Here is a 22747-nt window from a genome sequence, read left to right on the forward strand (position 1 = left end):
TTTTCATTTATTTGGTTAACGGTTTGGGACTCTCCCCGAGTGACTCTGCCGCTCCTGTGGCTGTTACTGCCAGGAGGGGTAAATGCGGGCAGGGGCGGGTGTGACGAATTTTAACTTTTTCCTTCCCTTATGGGACCGGGGAGAAGGCCCAGACCGCGGCTGCCCTTGCTGGAGGCCGGGGCTCTGACGGGGGCTTCGTGGGCCGAGCCCGCTCCCTGTGAGAGCAGCGGCACCGCCTCAGCCCGGCCCTGAGGGGAGCCCGGGCCCGGCCTCCAGGCGGGGCCGCGCCGCGTCCCGCAGCCAACGGGCGGCAGAGGCGGAGCGAGGCTGCCCCAGTGGCGGCGGCGGCGCGGGGCTGTTTGGATTCAAAGGCGCTATAAAGCATCCCGAGCCGGGCCGGGCGGGCAGCGAGCCGCGCCATGGCCAACCCGTCGCAGTGGCTGGAGGAGGGCGCCGGGCGCTGGCCGGAGCCGGGGCCGGGGCTGTACAGCGAGGCGCAGCGGCTGGCGCTGGAGGAGCTGGTGGCGGGCGGCCCCGAGGCGCTGCGGGCCTTCCTGCGGCGGGAGCAGCTGCCGCCCTTCCTGTCGGAGCCCGAGGTGCAGGCCATCGCGCGGGGCGCCGTGCCGCCCGCCGCGGCCGAGGAGGAGCCGCCGTCGCTCGGCGCCTCGCCGGCCGCCTCGTCGCTCACCTACTTCCCCGAGCGCTCGGACGTGGAGCCGCCGGCGCTGGAGCTGGGCTGGCCGGGCTTCGCCGCCGGCGCCTTCCGCGGGCTGACGCGGGTGGAGGCGCACTTCCAGCCGGGCTGCGGGGACGGCGGCTGCGGCTGCAAGGAGGCGGTGCGGCGCCAGATCCGCTCCGCGCGGCAGGTGGGTGCGCGGCGGGCACGGCCCCGGGGGTGCTCGGCTGTGGCGAGGCGGTGCTGTCAGCAGCTTCTCTCTTTGCTGTTGTGCTCGCTGCTTGACCCAAGGCTTTGTGGGGGGCTCCCGTTTCACAGCAGCTTTGATCTGGCGCAGGGCATGGCCTGGCAAAGCCGTGCTGAGGAGTAACTTGTAACTGTGCTCTAACTCGCAGCGCTAATTGAGCTGGCAGCCTCTAACTGCAGTCCCAGGAGGGAGCCTCCTTCCCCACCTGCAGCCACTCGATTGGCTTGGCCGGAATTTAAAGCTCAGCTTCCTCTCCAGGTGAAGCAACGCCTGGCTGTGGGTGAGGTGCTCACACGGGCACACCCAGAGCTAGCGAGGAGCCGGGTCCCAGCCTGCCCGAGAGCAGAAGCCCGGGGCGTGTGAGGATGACAGGAGCGTGGGCTTCTTGCCAGGAGCTGTCGCAGACAAAGATCTGTTGGCAAAGGGCCTGCATCAGGTAGCTGTGAGCAGTCTGGTGGTTCAAGCAAACCCTGTGAAAACGGCTGTTTTTCCAAAAAGCTCTTCTTGCTTGTCACGTTCTTGCCTGTAGCATCTGGCCAAAGCATCCTCCCTCGCATGGAGCCAACAGCCACTGAGCTGTGCTGGTCACTGCAGCGTGCCTGCCTGGCCTGGGAGGCGGCTCTGTGGGTGTGGAACAGGGAGAATTCTGACCCTTGTCACTTGAGCTGCTGTGAGCAGCTGTGTGATCACAGGTGAGCTCCCAGGGTTAATGTGAGGAACAGGAAAGCTGCAGATGCTGTGTAGTTCCTTCTCAGCTTGCTAAAATACAGTTGGCTTGAGAGACTACCTTGGGCACTGTTGCTGTCTTGCCTCTGCTATCCTGAATGGCTCAGGAGAAAAATGTTTTCTCTACCTCCTACACACATCACTGTGCTCTTGCTCACTTTGAGTACAACTTTTTCTTTTTCAGTTTATAATTCCGGGATTAGATCTCAAATGCTCTTCCAATTGAGTAGTCATTTGAAGGCAGCTGTGTTCCAAAGAGCTTACTGTGAACTGTGTACCCCTCGTTCTGTTTTCAGGGGCTAACTTCTTACTCACCTGGTCTTGTCCAGAGTATCTTAATTTTCTCTATCTTACTTTATCACTTAGTGCAGTGATAGGGTGCAGAAGACCAGAGGAGATATGTAAGAAGCACAGGTGTGAACTAACTTTATGTAGAAATACCCATGTGTTTGTGTTTTTTATAACTAAGAAATCATCTGTTTAGAGCCAATCCCCTGAGGAGCAGGGCACAGGTGTGAATGCAAAGCTCAGTCTGTTCTTGTGGGAAACGCTTCCTCTGAGCACAGGGGATGCCACACACAGCAGCTGTGTTGCGTGCATGGATGCCTTGGGCGTGTGGCAGCAGGGCACACACCCTATCTGATACAGGCAGGCACTGCAGCGCTTCTGCAACTGGTGTCCTTGATGCTGGTCTAGTGGAACAATAAGGGAAGTTGTGAAGCCAAATCCTTTGTGTCTGCACCCACGCAGCTGCATGTTCCTGGTTTCGAAGGGCTGGGATTCTCGCACAGAAATGGCACACGGTGTTGTTCTGAGTGGGGAGGCTGTTTGCAAATGTAAGACCATTCTGTCTTCGTCCCACTGGAAGGAAATCTTCATCTTGGGATTTGCCTGCTAAGAACTGTTAGTACAAGTCTGCATCTGCTCCTGGGCAGCTGGATGGCTTTCTTGTGTGGGTTTTGGGTGGACGCTTGGAATATGCCATTTCCAGACTCTTATGGGACGTATTCAGTTTATTTTGTTGCCACAGAACTAGTTTGTCATGGTAATTCACATAGGGGTGTGTGGCCTGAAGAGACAGCATTGAGTGTCTGAGATGTATGTCTGTGACACTGAGAGGCTGTTTGAGCTAATTCTCCTGGGGGAAGCAGCTGTCTGTAGCGGGTTTGCCACAGAAGAGAGTCTTGAGAATGCTTTGCAGGAGGCACAAGCTGGTAAGGTTTAGTTTAAAACCTCCCTCTTTCTTATTCTGTAAGAACTGCTCTTTGGATATGGCAGTTCCTCACTCAGCATAATCCCTGCAGCTACTGACACTCGGGAAGCATAGGAGCGGGGATGGCCTGTTGGGGTTGCTGACTCTGCCGTGTCAGCTTCCCAGGTTTTAAGAAATGGTCAGCTCATGGGAGGTGAGGTAGGAAAGCAGGCTGAGCACAAATGCTGCAGCAGATGTTGGAAAAATCTCTTCAGTCTCATGCTTTGCACACCAGGCCACGATGAATTTACAGAAACGCTGGGAGAACACAGGAGTTGTTTAAAACTTGCCAAGGCCAAAGCAGCAGGGCAAAGAAATATGTATTTGGCTTTGACAGTACAGCAGGAGAAAATGGATGGGGGAGGCAATGATCTTGCCTTGTGTAAGGCAAAGCTCTTAAACAAGTGTTGCCACTTCTCTTTACAGGTAATTGCCATTGTGATGGATTCCTTCACGGATACTGATATTTTCAGTGACCTTCAGGATGCCTACAACAAGCGCAAGGTCCCTGTCTATATCCTTCTTGACCAGGGCTTTCTACCCTACTTCTTGGAAATGTGCAAGAATTTAGGAGTCTGTCCCGAGCAGGAAAGTGTAAGTACTAAACGTGGTGGAGGGGAGGTGGTTTGTTCCTACTTCTTGTGTTACTGCTTATGATTTTGGACATCACAGACACCCTTCTGTAAATCATCTTCCCTGGAAGACTGAAGCATCCCGTCTGTCTGGTAACTGAAGTAAAAGCGTGGTGGTGTCTTGCTTTGGTTTTGAAATGTTTCTCATATCCTGAAGATCAAGGCCCAATACTGGCTAGTATCATAGAATCATGAGGGCTGGAGAAGACCTCCAAGATCACCTGGTCCAACCATCACCCTACTACCAGTATCAGCCACTAAACAATGTTCCTAAATTGCTCACAAACTCATTGAAAACCATACAGAAAAGGCACGTTTACTTCTACCCTACGCTACCAGTATGTAGGAGCTACTGCCAGGCTGTGCAGCTCCCCAGTGTGCTGGATGGAGCGTCCTGACAAAGTGGCTATCTTCAAGCACTTAATTTTGCAAGATCTAAGTAGCCTTATTCTTTTTAACCCAAGAATGGGTTCCTTGAGCTTGCTAAGGAAAAATGACTCCAAGGAAAACAAAGACAGGAAGCTCAAGGGTGGCATGGCTTTGGGAACATCTTTCTAATTCAGGGTTTGCATGATGTGACCCAGGTGGCTTACCCAATTCCTCTGAATGGAAGCTGACGTGACTGCGTCATGTCCTGGCTAGGACAGGCTTGTGCTGACCCACGTGAGAGCTTCTCTGGATGGGGAGGCACTCCTAGCTTTGCGGTCAGTAATTAGCTGGGAGTAATTAGCAGTTCTCTCCAGGCTGACTCTACAGCCTCTCCTAAACTAACAGAAATTTAGCATTAGTACAACTCACTTGCTGAATAATGTAAGGAGGCTCACTTCATTCCTATCTTCCATAACGTGTCTAGTTGTTTTTATGCGGAATTACTGCTCAAAGCTTTAATTGAAATCTGATGTTACTTTTTCCCTTCTCTCCTGAAACAGATGATGAGAGTTCGAACTCTTACTGGGAACATATACTACGTGAGGTCAGGCGCCAAAGTCATTGGGAAAGTCCACGAGAAGTTCATGTTAATTGATGGCATCAGAGTGACAACGGGCTCCTACAGGCAAGTATTGGGGTCTGTCAGTGCCTGATGATGCTGTGAAAAGGGGGAGGCTTTGCAGGAAGGGTGTATTAACTCTGTTGTTTGCTTGGTACTGGTAAATAAAAAGTGGGCTATCTGACTCAAGTGGAACTAACACAAAACTGGAGAAACAGTGGGAAAACTGCGTTGGCTTACACAGCTAGGAAGGAACATGGCCATGGCTATGTAGGGGTTCTCCTGAAGGAGAGTGAACACTCACTCAAGTTGATACCTCCCTTATGCACAACGGTCCTAAGCTGAGTCCTGTCTTGTTACCTGTAACTTCATGTGTTGAAGTGAGCTGAAATTTAACTGTGAGTCTTGGTTTGTTTTCAATAGTTTCACATGGACCGATGGGAAGCTGAACAGCTGTAACTTGCTGGTGTTGTCAGGTCAAGTGGTTGAACAGTTTGACCTCCAGTTCAGAATTCTTTATGCCCAGTCAGACCCTATCAGCCCTAAACGCCTGTCAAGCTCCAGGAACAGTGGGATGTTTGATCATCTGGTGAGCAGAAGAGAGTTCTCTAAAGAATACTCTGTGAAAAGCAATTTGAGAGCAGAATTTGCCAGGATGTCTAGTACTCCCAAAAAAATGTTAAAAGGACTAGATCTGGCTGAAGGTACTCCCAGAGGCAAACCTTGTAACCTGGGACACTCTTGCATCAGTGAAGTGGAGTGGTTCAGTGATCAGGAGGCTACGGCGGAGCAAAAGAATGCATCAACTCAAACTGGCCAGTGGGAAGAGGAGCCTGCAGTGACGGTGTGTAATGCTGGCACGCAGACCAATGTTCTAACAGATGAAATTGGCACTCAAACTTCTGTTGCTGCTAGAATGACGGCGACTCAGACCTCAGTTTTGCTGAAGACTGCAGTGACACAGACAAAGGAGGAAGAGTGTGCAGAAATACCCCTGCTTTACAGAAGGGCATCAAAAGAAGAATCCTTTCCACCTGGAAAGTCTGTATCAAATTCTAGCCTGCGATCGCTGTCTTCATCGTCGTCCCGGTGTTCTGTTACGAGCTCTACCAGCTCGCTCTCTTCTGTTTGTTCCATCGAATACTCCAGCAGTCACAGGGCAGAGTATTTCCAGAAACTGCATAAGGAGAGGCAATTCCACTACTCCACCATCAGGTCGAAGTTCAGCCACATGGTGGACATCCTGTCCCGAAGGAGGCGTGTGCCTGAAAACTACATGAACCACTACACTGGAAAATGCAATCTAAATCAGAGGCGAGACATCAGTACCAGCCTGCGCAGCCTCCGGGATGTTTCCCTCTTTTCTCTGAATAAATGAGAGCTGGACTGAATGCAGAGCACAGAAGTTTGGGTTTCAAAATGCACTTGTTTGTCTACTGATTCTTCTAATTCCTTCCGGTACTTGCACACATACCAACAAGAGTAAATCCCTTGCCAGCACTTTGTTTTATACTATGCAATTTAAGTAATAAATAACAGGTTTTTATTTATACGGTAACCACTTAGATGTTTCTCTTATATGCATTAGTGGTAAAGGTGTATAGTACTTCTGTATACTTGACTTAGAAAGCATTAATATGTTTACTCTTCAGGATTGCTAATTTTCTGGCTTTAAGTTATCTAAAAGTAGAGCTTAGGGATATGGTTTAGTGGGGACTGTTAGTGTTAGGTCAGAGGTTGGACTCGATGATCTTGAGGTCTCTTCCAACCTAGAAATTCTGTGATTCTGTAAACTTGGAAAAATCTGAGTCCAACTGACCTTGCTCAGAATGACTTTATCAATACATACTCTTTTCCCCTTTCTAATATTGGGACTTTAACTTTATACTCAGCATTAGGGGGAAAAATTAATCATAAAGCTATTTTCTGACTTCACAGATAAAAATAATAAAAAGAAATATTACCCTTCCATTAAAGTTGTGAAGGGTCAATGGGAACAGTTGCAGGTTCTTGTGTATCTCTTACTGCATCCTCTTTCCATTGCTTAAGCATTCTGAAAGGTACTGAATAGGACTGAGCCAGCCAGCAATTCAGTTAGATCACCTTATGTCTGTCTCTCTCTCTCTCCATACACATTTGTATACATGTGCACATTCTCTGAGGAGCATCTTTAAAAAGTCAAGGAAGTAGCAACCTAGCACTCCAAGACAGCCATACCTATTTTAGGGGAACTTTGTCCTCAGTTAACTAGCTTTTAGTTTTGAATACTAGAAGCACCTATTGGATCTGTATGAATATTAATGTAAATGTATTAATGAAGTGTTTGGGGGTGCAAATCTTGCTTGTGAGCAGGAGATGAGGTAATAGTTGGAGCTCAGTGTCTCGTAGCAGATGCTACAATGTGCCCCTGTTGTACACCCCTTTTGGCATTACTTTAGAAGACGCCTTTTGTTCGATGTCTCTCCCAGAATTGAGACCAAGCTCTATTCTAGCTTGGTCTTGGAGGTTTCTGAACCATTTAGGGGAGATTTAGGTTAGAATTTAGGAGACCTTTCTTCTCATAAAGAGCAGTCAGGCATTGGGATGGGTTGCCCAGGGAGCTGGTGGTGTCACCATCCCTGGCGGTGTTCAAGGAAAGGCTGGATGTGGTGCTTAGGGATGTGGTTTAGTGGGGGACAGTGGCAGTAGGGTGATGGTTGGACCAGATGACCTTGGAGGGCTTTTACAGCCTTAATGATTCCATGATCTTGCTTCTGTTAAGAAACCTGTAAATGGCATCTTTGGGGTCAACCTAGTGGTGAAACAATCACTGAGGACGCATAACAAAGCCCCTGCTCAAACACACTACAAAAACATTATAGATTGTTTTTATTCTTTTACAAGTAATTTTGAGTTTTTATTTTTATCCTAAGCTGTGCTTTCTGAAGTATTCTGTTTCCTGCTCTGTCTGTATTTTATCCACTAATAGGTTCTTCAAAGAGAGTTAAGTGCCTTTCTAGCTTTTGAAAATACTCTGCTTTCAACGCTAACTGAATCTTGGGTTAAGTCACTCTGCAGACACTACGCAAATATTTGTTAGTATTACTGTGCATGTGTCCATGCTTGATGGATCACTTTTTTTTTGAGTAGTATGTGAGTTTTTCTGAGTTCTCTCTGAAATCTGACCTGTGATATTATTCTTCAGACCTGTGTGCCAATAGTTTAGTGACCAACCTGATGTGGTATTCTTCAGTCAAATCAGAGTCTGGGTGAGGTATTTCCTTCTCATTTACAGGCATGTCTGTCCAGTAGGTGGCATGTTTCAGCTGTTATTCATTTACACAAGGGGCAATGAATGAATAGGGAACAGCCCAAACTCCGCGGAGCTGCAACCGAAGTGTAGGCAGCAGCACTTTTATTCTACTGACTAGCATTTTTATCTTTGAGTCCTGTATTGACAAAGAGGCTTAGCTACTTCTATAGATTGGAGGTTAAAGCAGCCGGTTCTTTCCTAAAGTTGCAAGGCAGATGTACGGAGAGGTGCAGGGAAGGGAAAAGCTGCTTAAATGGATGAGGGGCACAGCTCCTAGAGCTGGAACAGAGACGAAAGGGGGTTGCAAAGAGGGAGCTGCAATACGCATTCAGGCCAATGTCAGAGCTGTATTCTTAAAAGCCTCGTGTTCGGCAATGCTTGAATGTATATGAAACCCACCTGAAAACCGTGTTTGTTCTCTGTACTTCTCGGCTTCGGTGCCCTGTACGGTTGTTTTGGAGCTCTCCCAGGAAAGATACCTTTTTTTTTTTTTATAAATAAAGTCACTTTGCCACGGGGCTTCTCGCCGCATCCCTTCCGCGTTTTGCCGTCTGTGTACCTGTCCCTCCGCATCCCGCTGGCCGCCGCCCTGCCCGCTTGGCTGCTGCGGAATGAAGGCAAGGCAGAAGGGAAGGCAGCCGCCTGCCCTCACACGGCACCTCGCGGGGGGCAGCCGGAGCTCAGCCCTGGGGCCGCGCTGCTCCCCCTTCCCCGGGACGCTCCGAGGGCTGCCTCAGACCCCATCCCCGCCGCCATTTCGCGGCGCCCCCTGAGGGGAGCGCGGGGCCGGGCCCGGGGCAGCGCCGGCGGCCGCTCCCCGCCCCAGGGCGGGCCGGGCGTGAGGCGGGGAAGGGCCGCGGGGGGGGAGCGGGGCCGCTATAAAGCATCCCGAGCCGGGCCGGGCGGGCAGCGAGCCGCGCCATGGCCAACCCGTCGCAGTGGCTGGAGGAGGGCGCCGGGCGCTGGCCGGAGCCGGGGCCGGGGCTGTACAGCGAGGCGCAGCGGCTGGCGCTGGAGGAGCTGGTGGCGGGCGGCCCCGAGGCGCTGCGGGCCTTCCTGCGGCGGGAGCAGCTGCCGCCCTTCCTGTCGGAGCCCGAGGTGCAGGCCATCGCGCGGGGCGCCGTGCCGCCCGCCGCGGCCGAGGAGGAGCCGCCGTCGCTCGGCGCCTCGCCGGCCGCCTCGTCGCTCACCTACTTCCCCGAGCGCTCGGACGTGGAGCCGCCGGCGCTGGAGCTGGGCTGGCCGGGCTTCGCCGCCGGCGCCTTCCGCGGGCTGACGCGGGTGGAGGCGCACTTCCAGCCGGGCTGCGGGGACGGCGGCTGCGGCTGCAAGGAGGCGGTGCGGCGCCAGATCCGCTCCGCGCGGCAGGTGGGTGCGCGGCGACTCCCCGGGGGCTGCCCCCGCGCTGCCTCGGCAGGAGAAAAAGCACGATAAGTGCCCCGTCAGGGGGTGCCCCGAAGGCACTCAGGCGGTGGGAGGGCTGCGAGCACCGGGCGAGCCGTGAGGGAGCCGTGAGGGAGCGGTGAGGGAGCCGTGAGGGCGCGTCACGGGAAAATGAACCGTAAGTTGCAGGGGAAGCTCGGGTGTATCTTAAAAAGCTGCGATGAGCAGCCACGGGTGGACGCAGGTGTTTTTTTTTTTTCCCTATTTGGCTTCCTATTCGAAAAGTTTGAAAGATTTCGGCCCATTTATGTTTTGGAAATAAGCTCATGTTTTAAAATTTTTGTAGAGTGTTTTTAACAAGGGGACTGTCCTCAGGAGAAGAGTTCTCATCCAGGAATCAGAGACCAAATTTGTCTTACCCAGATGCCTCTTTTGGCACCTGGGAGGATGAAGAAAATCCTGAAGCAACATGTTTGTTTTCCACTGGTCTGATTTGTGTGAGATCTTCTCACCCCCTGACAGCCCCCGGTGAGCTCGCTGCTCCTGTCACACCAAGCAGTGTGTGTAGCTGGAGGAGCAGTGTAGCTAAAGAAGACCAACAGCAAAATGTCTTTCTTTTTTGGACTCTTTTTACATGAGCTCACTCAGTTTTGAGAGGTGTCAGTCTCCTGGATGCCTTGAGGTGTCCTGTGGACCACTCCAGGTGTTACTGAACGGGTGTAGGAGCTCTCATTGTTGGCAGTTAGTGATGAACTCCAGTTTTTAAAAATAGTTAAGAGGTGTTTCTCCACAACAGGCTTTCAGGCTAGTTTGCATGTACCAAATGAACCAAACCCATACAGATCCTGGCAAAAGAAGCTTCAAAGTCCACTACCAAAACTACAGCTCTAACTACTGTAAAAAGGAAAATTTTATAATGGGTTAATAGAAATCCTAATTGATATTATCTGTTATATGTAAGTCAAGCAACACCAAAACTGGGGCAAATAGCAATGGGTTCCATCCTTGAGTTCAGTATGTACTGTTTTCTTAACTATACAGAGACATGAATAAGTGATTGTAGTGAAGTATGTTGTATCTCCTGTACCTCAGTGTACTGCAGTCTGTAATCATCTTTACCAAAATACCCTCCTCGTCACATAACTTTATTTTATTCAGTTACTTCTTCCTTTCTCTGCTATTTCTTATACGTCTCCTAAATGTTTCAGCGGTTCTGTGAACAACAGAAGAATGCATTGTACTGTAGAAGACTGCCAGGTTGCATAACCACCAAAGAGAAGAAAATAGGGGGGGAAATATTTAAATTCAAAGGCAAATTCCTCACGCACCATCTCTCTTGGAATGCTGTGGAAACAGCCTAATGATTTATTCTGAAACTTGTTGCAGATGATTGCCTTGGTTATGGATTCCTTCACAGATACCGATATTTTCAGAGACCTCTTGGAAGCTTGTAGCCAGCGGCAAGTTAAAGCATATATCCTTCTGGATCAGTCTTCATTTTCCCACTTTCTGAAAATGTGCAGAGATCTAGGAGTTGACCTTGAACAGGAAAAGGTAAGCCTTGTGATATTTCTAGGGATAGAGAGTTGGTCCTGTAATAACTGTAATCTTTGAGCTGTTAGAAGAAATTGTTTTGCCTGCTGCCATAACTTAAAATGGGGTTTATGTAGCTCTAGCTCTTTCTTGTAAGATATAACCATTCTTGCATAAGAAGGTACTTAATAGAAAAGCTGAAATCTTTACAAGAGGCTGTCACAGTTGCTCTCTGAGTACAAATATTAGTGGAGTATCCAAGAAAATGAAGGAGGAATATCTGGTTTCTAAAAGGATGACTGGAATTGCTCAGGTGTGCTGAGCTTTCAAAGGCTGATGGAGTTGGTTCTCAAGAAGATGTGGAGTTCACATCCCTCTGATATTAGGCAATGTTTTTTATGATCACATTCTGCACAGCCAGTGTATGGGGTTGTCCCTTAGCGTGTTTTCTCTTTGCCTGCTAAAACAACAGAAAATTGTTTCTAGAGGGTGAAATCTGCACTGCTGCACAGCAACCTTTGTAGTTTGTCGGTTATCTTTATTAGCATGTGTTACTCCTTTAAATGCAATCATTTAACTTTGAAATTTACGTGATCTTTCTACATCTTTCTTTTTAACAGTCGATGAGAATCCGAAATATCACTGGGAACACATACTACACAAGGTCAGGTGCCAAAATTGTTGGAAAAGTCCGTGAAAAGTTCATGTTAATTGATGGCATTAGAGTGACAACAGGCTCCTACAGGCAAGTGGCAATTTCTTTTTTTTCTTTTAACTTCAGTTTTCTTTAAATGGACAAGAATAGTTACATTTCAAAACTGCTTTCCTTATTAACAAGCAGCTTGTAATATTTAGCCTTAAAACAAGGCACACCGTTAAGAGAATTTTCAGTTAATAATCTTCAAATAAATGATAATCTTTATTATCATTTTGAATTAACTTGAAATTTTCTCATTCTTCTTTTGCTAGTTTTACATGGACAGACGGGAAGCTGAACAGCAGTAACATTTTGATCCTGTCAGGCCCTGCAGTTGCACACTTTGACCACGAGTTTCGGATTCTTTATGCACGATCAAAACCTGTCAACCTCAGAGAGTTTTCCAGCAGCAAGAAGAGTAAGGTGTTGGATCAGCTGGTCAGGATAACAGTGGCTTCCAGAGACTTAACCAGAGAAAACTTCCTGAGAATGGAGTTTTTGTATCTTAGAGCATTTGTAGGAAATCTAAAAAGGAAACGAAACTGGCTGCATGCCTCAAGGGAGGCAGTCTACGTGTCAAATAATGCAATGCATGCTTCTCCACCACTGACTAAGAGGAATGGCTCTCAAGTTATGAGGCCACACTGGATCATAGAGAGATGAATTGCAAGTTCACTCACAGTGAGATGCAGAACCTCGAAACCATGTCCCATGGTCCGTGTCTTACATGACAGCGTGTGTTTGCAAGCAGCTGGGAAACCAACCTCAAACTGTGAGAAAGGGATACTGGAGCTGTGGTTTCAGTTGAACACTTCTATAATGCTGAGCAGCAGATACAGTTAGGTATTGTCTTAGGCTAAGAAGTACTTCAATGCCAAAGACAACAAAACTCCTAGCACCTGGAAAGCCATTATTGACTGTGTTCTGTCAGTTTTTCATTTTTCAACCTGTTCTTGAATTGTTTAAACTAATGGGTTAGCAACGTCTTGGCGAAGTGGCTCAAACTTTATTTTCTATACTCAGATACCTTAAATATGTATATATTGCTTAATGGGCTTCTAAGGATGAATATCAGGACTGCTGTACATTTCTGAAATCATTGTAAGCTTGATCTTGTGTTCAACAAACTGTTTTGTGACAGAACTAAAGTAGCCATAATCTAGAAACTAGATAATTACCAGTCCTGGTTCTCAGATGTTACATCTTCTTTACATGACGCTGTGCAGCTGGCAGAACAAGTTAACACATCAGGCCATCACGGTTTTCCCATGACTGAATTTCAAATTACCTTTTCTTTTTGGTAACAAGAATACTTGTTGACCATCAAAAAAATGTATTTTAAATGCCTGCAATCAAGGGGTAATGTTACTAAGAACCTACTAATCTTTGTAGCAAATAATACTTTTTTTTTTTTTGGCATTACATACCTATTTTGTGGTTGCTACTGCTGCCTGCTCTTATGGCAAAAAGCTGATTAGATCTGAAATCTGTGAAGATGCTGCTACTTCTAAAACAAAAACAAAACAAAACAAAAAAACCAAACCTTACTTCTACTTGACATGTAATAATGTGGAAGTCAGAAGCATTTAATTTTAAAGTTTCATGCCAGCTCAATTTTTAAAAAATCCATTGTTTTCTGGAGAAGAAAAATAAATGAATAAAACAACCCCCCATACTGTTGTACTTAGGTGCATTGATGTTCCACCAGCCTTCCAGTGAAGAAACTCCTGTTAACCCAACCATGGTAGCCATGTCCCAAGCTGTTCTTGGGGCTCTGCTGCTGCAGAAATCTTGGGTATATTCTTGTCTAAGTGGATTCTTGTGGATTCTGGGCCTCAAAGGGGAATCTATAAACTTAGCTGGGGCATATTGTATGGGCCTATGCTAAATGCCAGTAGGACAATATTACATTGAACGTGAGAGTGTACAGGAATGCTCTTTACTGACAATGCAATAATGTACTGATTAGGATACAACTACTGTGTGTCCTTTTTCTTCTACACTTACAAACACGGAAATGTAATATTTCTGCCTCCTAAATTGTAAATGTTCAATAGTTTATAGATTAATAGTCTTAAATTTTATCCTGATGTAAAAAAGTTTTAAATATATATTTTTTATTCTTAACTATATTTTCCATAAAGACAAAAAAGATAATTTTGTACTCTATGAAAAATGTTGTTTGTGCAATATTTCACGGCGATGATTGTCTGTATATCTGTTTTCTCAAATACAAGTTTTTAACTTTGTTGTTCATCTCATTCTTTTAATAGGGCACTACTTACTACTTCCACTGCTCAGCAGTAGGACTTTCTTCTCAGCAGCTGTTAATATATTGATGGTACAAACTTCTGTGGTAACAATTGTGTTTACTTTTGATACTTTTTTTTCCTATGTGACAACTCCATTGAAATAAGTAGCTAGAATTGTAACAATGTCTTTAATTATAACTGAATGAGGGTTTTATGGGCAGGTTATCTAGAGCCATAGCAGGAATTACTGTTTTCCTTAAGTGTGAGTTTTTGACAGCATTCCTTATTGGAATCTATTATTATTATTATTTTACTTCAGCTTATACTTAAATAATTCAAACTGTAGCTTAGATGTGACTCAGTAATGGTTCCCTTTGGTTGCAGTACTGTGCCTGCAGCTGTCCCTTTGCTCACTTTCAGTCCCTCGCGTTCGCAGTGAGGCGCTATCATTCACGGCGGGGAGGGCAGCAATTAGCTGTAGTTAATTAACGACAGAAGGCTGTTTTGGAGACTGAGATCCTTCCGACTGCTGCTTGACGGGCTCTGTCCCGGCCCCCACCGCCGTTCCCACAGGGCAGCAGCCGCGCTCGGCGCCTCCCCGCTGTGGCGGCGGGGCTGAGGCAATGGGCGGTGCGTCCCCGCCTCTCGCCTCAAGATGGCGGCGCCCGTGGGGCCGGTGAAGTTCTGGAAGCCGGGTGAGGGCGGCGAGGCCTGGGTTGGGAGGGGGCTCCCCGGCCTCCTCCGCTCCCCTGGGCTGCCCCCAGCCGCTGAGGGCTCCGTGCCCTCGGCCTGGAGGGACCCCGGGGTCCTGCGGGGAGCAAGGCCGGCGGCAGCAGGGGCTGTGCGGCAGGGGAGCCGGGCCGTCCTGCGGCACCTCTCGAGGCGCTCCGTGGGCTGCCGGCACCACACAGGAGGGGCCGGGCTGGGGGGGGTCTGCGAGGGGTCGCTGAGGTGATGTGGGGCCGGTGCAGGGGGTGGCAGGGACACGGGGAGAAGGGGAGGCTCGGGGTGTGCCTCTGTGCACAAACTGTGCTGGGGGAGCGGGGGGTGCTGGAGCAGATCCTTGGTGGTGCCCAGGGACAGGACAAGAGGCTGCTGAGCTTCCTGATGGCCCCAGGTGGGCTGGGGAGCGGATAGCGATCAGAGGCATTGCTGATGCCTCTTCAGGTTAGGTCAGTAGGCTCTGAATCTTGCTGGGCAGCTTTGAGTAGGGACTAACTGTTCTTAAGCAGCAGGAGAAGCCCAAACAAGCAAATCCTACAAAACTGGAGGAGCCTTCTCTTTGCTCTCAGGCTTCCCCAGTTGAACGTGCAGCCCTGATGATACGTTCATCAGGAACATTCATCGGGAACGTATCATCCCCCCAGATGATACGTTCCTTTACTGAGATGAGTTTTAGCTTCAGGTTTGCTTACATAATTCAGTATTTGTGGTTGTCAGTAGTTTTATGTTAATTTGGAGCAGACATAAATCAAATTTCAATTACTAAGGTAGATACAGAGCTGAAGTGAGTGGTGTACCTCATAACCTGACAAGGCTCATTTAAAGATTCATACACTTATTCGAGAAAGATACTTCATTTGAAAGAATTCTTGCTTGTGTTATTGAATGCTTTTGATTATTTTCTTAGAAAAGTTGGTCTTTTGATGCATGCTGCTATGCATGATTCTTCTTTGTAAGGAGCGTACTGATTCTGGCAGTACTGTGACGCAGCTGACAGAAGTGTGTTTTTCCCATTAAAATTATGTCCTTTAGGCACAGAAGGTCCTGGTGTCAGTGTTTCAGAAGAGAGGCAGAGTCCTGCTGAGAGCGGTGGTGTAACTATCATCTATAATCCTTATGCTTCCCTTTCTATTGAACAACAAAGACAAAAGCTGCCCGTTTTTAAGGTACAGGCGTTCTTTTGGGAATACTAAATCTGTTGTGTGGTGCCTGGCTTTCATGGTTTTCTTTTGGGAAAGAAGCATACAAACATTGTGCAGCATACAGCAATAGTTGTGTTTCCTTTAGGCAGGAAATTTCCTGCAAAAGTTTATTTCCTTTATGCAAATCTACAGGCTTTGTAGATTTAAGTTACTATGTGTTGTATGTATAATGCATGTAAATCTCAAAGTATGACTTAACTTTTGACAGTAAGTACTCTGTAAAATGAATTTACTGTGCCATTATGTAACTACTGTAATGTTAATTTATTTTCTTATTTTTGTACAAATCTGTTTTTGAGATTAAAATGTCATTTTTTCAGCTAAGAAATCACATACTTTATCTAGTGGAGAACTATCAAACTCTGGTGATTGTTGGGGAAACAGGATGTGGGAAATCAACGCAAATTCCACAAGTAAGTGTGCATTCAGCTCAGTAAAATCAAGTATTTCCTCAGGGAATTTTACATGAAATGTTGAAACAGCATTTCAGAACCGCACTTTAAGAGTGGGAATTTACCAGTGTTTTTTCGTGTGTGTGAACAAAAGGAGAGAAAAATAAAGCTTAATTTTGCATAGCAGGAGCCCATATATCTGTAATACAAAGTCTTCTTTCGCTACAGTGAAGGACCACACAAAACAAGATTATGCTGGTACAAATAGTAGTTACTGTGCTATAGGAGGTGTCCTTATTCTGTCTAGCTGAAATTTAAAATGTTGCAGAGAATATGTTTTTGAGTAGGAAAAAAAGTGCAGGTTTCTAACGAGCTTTGCTCTTGGAAATTTTTGAAGTACATATTTCTGTGTTTTCTTAAAACTTTCTCTGTTGTGACAGGAATGAAGAAAATCCAAGAATATGTAGAAGTTAGTTCTTGGGTTTAGTTTGAATAATTACAAGCTAATGATGAATGCCATCTGTTTCAGTGTGACCAATGGAGTTGTGCTGCTTAGTTTTGTTTTCCTCAAAGAGATTATAAAATAAAGAGAAGAAAAGGGAAAAAAATAAATCAAATTGAGACCTAAAGAACTGCTTTTAGAATGCTTTCTGGAAGCTAATGTGCTTAGGAAGTAATATTGTACCGTATTGTTTTTAATGGTGAGATGAATAATGCACGGTCTCCAAGTAACCGATTTGCCTAGGGTCATGCATCGTTTTGTGTCAGAACCAGGAAGAAATGTAGAGTGTGGAGAACCAAAACCTTGCTGTAATCACAACATGGGTGACTCATTTCTTATCCTTCATTTTGGTTTGCAGTACCTAGCAGAAGCTGGCTGGACAGCCGAAGGAAGAGTTGTTGGGGTGACGCAGCCTCGTCGAGTTGCTGCTGTTTCAGTGAGTTTCTCCCCAGTTTTTTCACTTTATTGTCACTATAACCTCTGATGTCTTGTCATTCCTGCTTTTCAGCAAAACTGCTAACTCTGTGAGCTCCTGAGTGAATAGACATTTCTGCTCATCTTCCTTCCAGAATTGCTGGTACTATATGCTGAATTCAACCTGATTAGTAGGTCTTGCCAAAGATTCCAATCCTGGAATTGCAGATCTAAAAGCTTAGAAATAAAAATGAGTTGCATCAGCAGAACCGTACAGGGAGTTAGGACTGTGCAAGGTTGAGCTGTGTTTGACTCTCAGCTAGAATAATGCTTGCATAACCCCTAACTGCTCTCTGAAAATAAAGTAGTGATGCAGATCTGTGTGCAGTAACATTGCCAGTGGAGGAAATGGGAGGTTGTGTACCTCTTTTTAGCAATTCATGCCTGATTTCTTTCTATAGAAAATTGAGGTGCCTTTTTGTAACCCTCTTTTTGCTTATTTTTTGTTAATGGCATTAAACTGTAACTGCAGTACATCAGTGTATGTCTCTTGTAAAAATGTAGAAGATTGAGCAGTTGTCTACCTGGATGTATCATCTCATCAGCGGTCTTTGACTAGATCCACTGTGGTTAAGGAAACAGTCCCTAGCAGTGAGCTGCCTCTTGAGCTTTGGGCATTCTGCCTGCAGTGTCCTTCCTTTTCCCCTTCATAGGACATTCATCTGACATTGGATGGTTCTTCACAAGATGTTGCATATACTGCAATGACGTCCCCTGGCAAACTTATTTCTCTTCTCCCTTTTATCTTTGAGCATGTTATTTTTAAGTCTAAAATAGGATTACTCAATTAGGGCTTAGCATATAGTCACAGTAGGATTTTTCTTTAAGAATGTTGTTGCAAACTGCCTGTGCTATTTGGCAGTTGCAGGGAGATGAGAGACATTGATGATTTATTGCTTTGTCTTGAACTGAAACTTTTTTTTTAATTTTATTTTAAAATGTTACCTGCTTTCTCAGCTAGGACTATGGAGGCTGTCAGAAGTGAAGAGCAGTAGTTGCAGAGACACAAGATGCAGTTTAGAAGTTTTTGAAGTTCTGCTTGTATAACTCAGGCTGACAGTTATCCTGAAGGTTTGCCTGAAAGTGAAAGAGTGTAAAGATCCTAAGTGAAAATGAATTCATTGCCTACCAGTATGGTTTATAATGTCATTCAAATGACTGAAGGTAGCTTGCTGTTGGAATTTAAAGAAAACTAATGTATGCATTCTGGATTTTTATTGTGTTTTCAGGTTTTAAATGTCTTCTGCACTTTGCTGAAATCATAATCTGATAATACATAATATTAAGTAGGATAAGTCTAAGTGATTCGAGATTTAGCTAAATGAGCTCTTGGCTTTAAACTGGCTCAGAGATCTACTGTTCCAAAAATTGTTGTTGCTTTTAATTATTCTGCCATTTTTCTGTCTGATTTCTGCATAGGGGATTCTGTATTATGAAATGGAGAGTAGCATCTTCATGTAAAATAAAGAAAAAAAAGTCTGAGTAAGTTCAGGGACAGGTCAGCTTAACTGATGACTTTTTTTTCTGCATGCTATGTACCTGTCCTTTTTGCATGCTGTGTTCTTAAACTGTGTTCCCACAATTGCAGGTATGGAGTCCTTCCCCAGCTTTATGACTGATTGAGGGGCTGCTTTTGTAGGTCTCTCAGAGTCCTTATCACAAAGAAGTACTTCTGTAGCTTTTCTAAGTGGAAGCAGTGTGAAACAGATTCAAGTTATATTGAAACATCTTAAAAGTATTTACTAGTTCTATATTAGGTATGCACTGCGGTGTGAAACAGAATTCTGCATTTCATTAAAAACAAGTTGTAGTTCTTTAGAAGCAGTAGCTCTATTCCTTTTGTAATGCCAATTCCCTACAGACAAAATGATGATAGAGTGAAGAAGTTTGCTGTGAGCTGTCTCTTGTTTATGCGGATCTCTTTTCTCAGGTCGCAGGTCGAGTTGCTGATGAAAGGGGTGCAGTGTTGGGTCATGAAGTTGGATATTGCATTCGGTTTGATGACTGCACGGATCCCCAGGCTACAAGAATTAAGGTGAAACAGTATGTGCTTCCTCTGAAAAGTTTAGCTGAAATTCTTAAAGTGCTTTTGCAAAATTAATGAGAACCTTGTAATGCCCAGTAAAGAGAACAGGTAGCATTTCTGGTTTCCAAGTGGGTACACCAAGAGTGTGCTTAAATGGTTGTGGCTCTGCAGACCTTACTAGGATATGCTCTGTTCTGCTGGTCTGGCAGCCACCTTTTTAAAGTAAAGGAGATTTTCAAGTTAGTTGTTGCTAGCTATCGATGCGGTGCTAGTGTGACCTGATGCACTGCTCAAAGTTATAGCGAAAGGCTGCAGTGAATCAAAGCTGAAGTATTCTCACCACCCTAAAAATAGATTTTGATTAAAAGTGCAAATAAAAGGGAAGATGAGCAGGCTAACTGAGGGTAATTTAATATGGATTAAATAGCGAGATTTGCAGCTGTTCCTTAGCCCTCTGAGCAATATTTTGCTTGTGTAGTGTACAGACAAGAGTTTGTTTTAGTTACGCTGGAAGAGGAATGAGGGTGAATGAGAATTTAGTCTTTGAATTTTTATTTTTCTGAGGCTAAGAGCAGTTTGAAAGAGATAAAGATTTATTATTCATTTTTGATGATGATGATTCATCATTTGGGGTTGGAAATTTGGAGCTTTTTACCTTGACAAGTTCTTGCCCAATTCAAAGTCAAAGTTGGAGTCCTCAGTCAAACTCTGCTTGATGCCTATGTGAAGCTGGTTTCTTTCCACTGGCTAGTAAGAAGAAATTACTAAATGAACATGTATTTTGTTGGAATGTTAAGGCTTGTGTTCTGGTCAGATGCCCGATTGCTGTTAAGTAGTTTACTTTGAGAGTGTCAAAGCTGGACTGACATGGAGAACGTTATCTGTAGAAGAGATTGTCATGTTATAGATGAGTGAAGAAACTTCTATTGCAGCGTTCCAGTGCTGCCAGTCCATTATATTTTCATTGTGAAAACAACTCATTTTCAACAGTTCAATACTGATAAATACCAATCTCTCTGCTTATTTCCAGGCTAATGCTCAGATTTGTCTTCTGTAGCTGGAAGTAGATCAGCTTAATAGATCGTTAGAAAATGAAAGACAAGTAAAACTTCAGGCAAAAATTGTTCATATCAAAAAATCACGTGGGTAATTAGGACTATCTGTTAGGGTGTGTGCTGTTCATTTATTTTTTAACATTTTTTAACATTTTTCTTTGCTTTCACTTTTTAGTTCCTAACTGACGGTATGCTGGTGAGGGAGATGATGGCTGATCCTCTATTAACAAGATACAGGTAAGGAAACATGGAATGATGCTTGCTGAAGTTTTTTTTTTGTTTTGTTTTGTTTTTTAGGCTGAGGTATGATAAGTTAAATAAAAAGATGTGAAAATTATTCAGGAGATACATATTGTAAAGCCTGTTAGAAAATCAACTGATCATTGCAATGCCAAACCCAGCAGGATTTGGTGCTGTGATTTTTGGAACAAAATATAAATGTACCTTGTGGAGTCTGAATTGATTCATATACTAGTTTTAAATTCATTTTTTTTTCTTTCTTATAGTAATAATTAATAAAACAAAACCACAGGCTTATTCTAAACAAAACCTATGCGGTATAGTGAAGATAAACCTTGCTTCTTCCACCCCTTTCCAAAAAACAGCCTGAATAAACATTTTGTATGTACCACATGCATTAGCTACTTTTTCCCTCCCGGTTTGTTTCTGTTCTCTTTATTTTATCTCCACATTTTTTTAAGCCAGCAACAAATTTCAAACTAATAAGCCAGCAACAAATTTCAAACAATGGTATTTCATAGAACATAGGAAGACAGTGATTCTGGTGTTAATCTAACCATTTCTAAAATCTCATCTTTCTGCTTTATTCACAGTGTTCTCATGCTGGATGAAGCCCATGAGAGGACTCTCTATACAGATATTGCCATCGGCCTACTAAAAAAGGTTGTGTTTTTTTTTTTTTTTTAGTGTCCTCTAACCCTTTTCATTGCTATTGTTTTTGCTAGACCTCTGGTCTTGATGGCTGATTAGTGTGCCCATTTGAGAGAGGGAGATTTCTAGTTCCTCATTTATCTTACAGCCCATTGTACATTATACATCTGACACTCGGGTTGCTCTTCTTCCTTCCTGTAAGGCTGCCTTTTCTCTCCGTGGTGATATCAAAAAGACAATCTTGGTTCTGCTGATGATGATCGTGTGAAGTAATCTCACAGGGAGCTGCTGACTTTCAATCTACTAAGGGCCTCACTACCACCAGAAATTAAGAGTAAACTGTGATTACAGACTGAATACCCCCAGTTGGTTTTTACTCTTAATTAGATAAAGCTCCACACACAGCTCTCTGGTTGATGCTCTAGGAGCCTGCTTCTAGCCTTATACCTCAGAAAATAATTTTTACTCTGGATGTTCTTGCTCTCTTTGATACTAGATTCAAAAGAAGCGTGGGGATCTTCGACTGATTGTAGCTTCAGCCACCTTGGATGCAGAGGTATTTTGTTTTGTAATGAAGTGACCTGAAGTGGCAGCTCTCCCTCTGTTTATATACAGCTTGTCTTCTGTGCTGCTTTCTTCTTGTGAAGTATTGCTTCTGTTTGAGGGGTGAAGAGGGGAACGAATGCAAGAAAAAAATCTGCTACAGTTAGGTTGCTGTGTTTGCTTTACATATTGCTTTACATATTACATTACCAAACTTCCTTGGAAGTAAGTTTAAATATTAATCTGTTTTTCATATATTCACGCCTTTTTTCCATCTTAGTGGTATTGTATAAAAAGATGTTCTTTTGGCTTAATCTAATCTAGTAAGAGACATTGGTTTAGTTCTGTTTTACTGATAGCAATAATTCGAGACAAACATAGACCATAAAAATAAGTGACAGACAAGGAGGTTTTATTTCAGTGAGAAATAAACTCTGTGATTGACTTGCAGCCTCTGGGAATTTAACTTACTAAAAATGTCATTAGTTTAACTTTGAGTAAGAACACCTACTATTTAATGAGATACTCTTAAACATGCTAGGTTGATCAGGTGCCTCCTAGTTCAAGTAGTATGGGATTTTTTCAAACAAAAAATCGTTTTCTCTCACCTTTGATTTTGTAAGTCTCAGCTGTGTGCCTTCTGTTCCCCAGGCGGAGTCCCAGCCTTTTCAGACTTTCCTCATAAGACAGCTACTCTGTCTCCTTCATTGTGTTCACTGCTTTTCTCTGTACTTCTCTGAACTCCGCTGTGTCTTTCATGAGATGTGGTGGTGGGAGCTGCATCTAGCACTGATGATGCAGGTGTACTGAGACTTCCTTAAGTGACAAATACCATATGCAATAAATAGTGATAATATGCTGTGCTTTGGTAGTACTTACAATACTGTGTATTCTGTATATTACATTAGAGAACATGACAATGGTCTGCCTTTGCAGTGAGTGTAAAGTATTAGTAATTTTACTCATTAACTAGTGACTGTATATACATTTGTTTAAATACAGCGAGTTTGCAGTATCTCTGATTAGAGATGGATTACTTGCGTTCTTGCTGTTCACTCTTGTGTATTTAAATATTTCATGGTGCTAAACTTAAAATTTATAGAAGTGTCTCACAACCCAAGTCCAGAACTTACATAAATCAGCTTAACTCTGCTTTTACAAAGAGAGATCTTGGGTTTCAGTAGAAACTGTAAAATTTACTTATTCATGGAAAAAATATAGGTGAGAATGTGCAAGCCTCACTCAAACTTGTAAGAACAAT

General features: G+C 44.7%; 3 protein-coding genes across 4 annotated transcripts in view; all 3 read left to right on the plus strand.

The window, feature by feature from the left end:
• The first annotated feature begins 228 nt into the window (after positions 1–228).
• LOC137865193 (protein FAM83D-like) lies at positions 229–6479 on the plus strand. Its single transcript, XM_068700036.1, has 4 exons — positions 229–866; positions 3328–3495; positions 4463–4587; positions 4945–6479. The coding sequence occupies exons 1-4, from the start codon at positions 420–422 to the stop codon at positions 5897–5899; spliced, it is 1695 nt and encodes a 564-aa protein (XP_068556137.1). The 5' UTR covers positions 229–419; the 3' UTR covers positions 5900–6479.
• A 2148-nt stretch (positions 6480–8627) lies between these two features.
• LOC137865194 (protein FAM83D-A-like) lies at positions 8628–13676 on the plus strand. Its single transcript, XM_068700038.1, has 4 exons — positions 8628–9181; positions 10583–10750; positions 11350–11474; positions 11699–13676. Exons 1-4 carry the CDS (start codon positions 8735–8737, stop codon positions 12087–12089), a joined length of 1131 nt encoding a protein of 376 aa, XP_068556139.1. The 5' UTR covers positions 8628–8734; the 3' UTR covers positions 12090–13676.
• Positions 13677–14206: 530 nt separating this feature from the next.
• DHX35 (DEAH-box helicase 35) overlaps positions 14207–22747 on the plus strand; it is a 32099-nt gene continuing 23558 nt past the window's right edge. For both annotated transcript variants that reach the window (XM_068700471.1, XM_068700472.1), the window contains exons 1-8: positions 14207–14373; positions 15434–15567; positions 15924–16016; positions 16856–16933; positions 18902–19006; positions 20228–20289; positions 20886–20955; positions 21440–21499. In XM_068700471.1, coding sequence (XP_068556572.1) covers positions 14334–14373; positions 15434–15567; positions 15924–16016; positions 16856–16933; positions 18902–19006; positions 20228–20289; positions 20886–20955; positions 21440–21499 — 642 coding nt within the window. In that variant the 5' untranslated portion in view covers positions 14207–14333. The remainder of the gene's footprint in view (positions 14374–15433; positions 15568–15923; positions 16017–16855; positions 16934–18901; positions 19007–20227; positions 20290–20885; positions 20956–21439; positions 21500–22747) is intronic.

The sequence above is a fragment of the Anas acuta genome, chromosome 16 (assembly GCF_963932015.1).
Source record: "Anas acuta chromosome 16, bAnaAcu1.1, whole genome shotgun sequence".
NCBI classification, from domain to species: domain Eukaryota; kingdom Metazoa; phylum Chordata; class Aves; order Anseriformes; family Anatidae; genus Anas; species Anas acuta.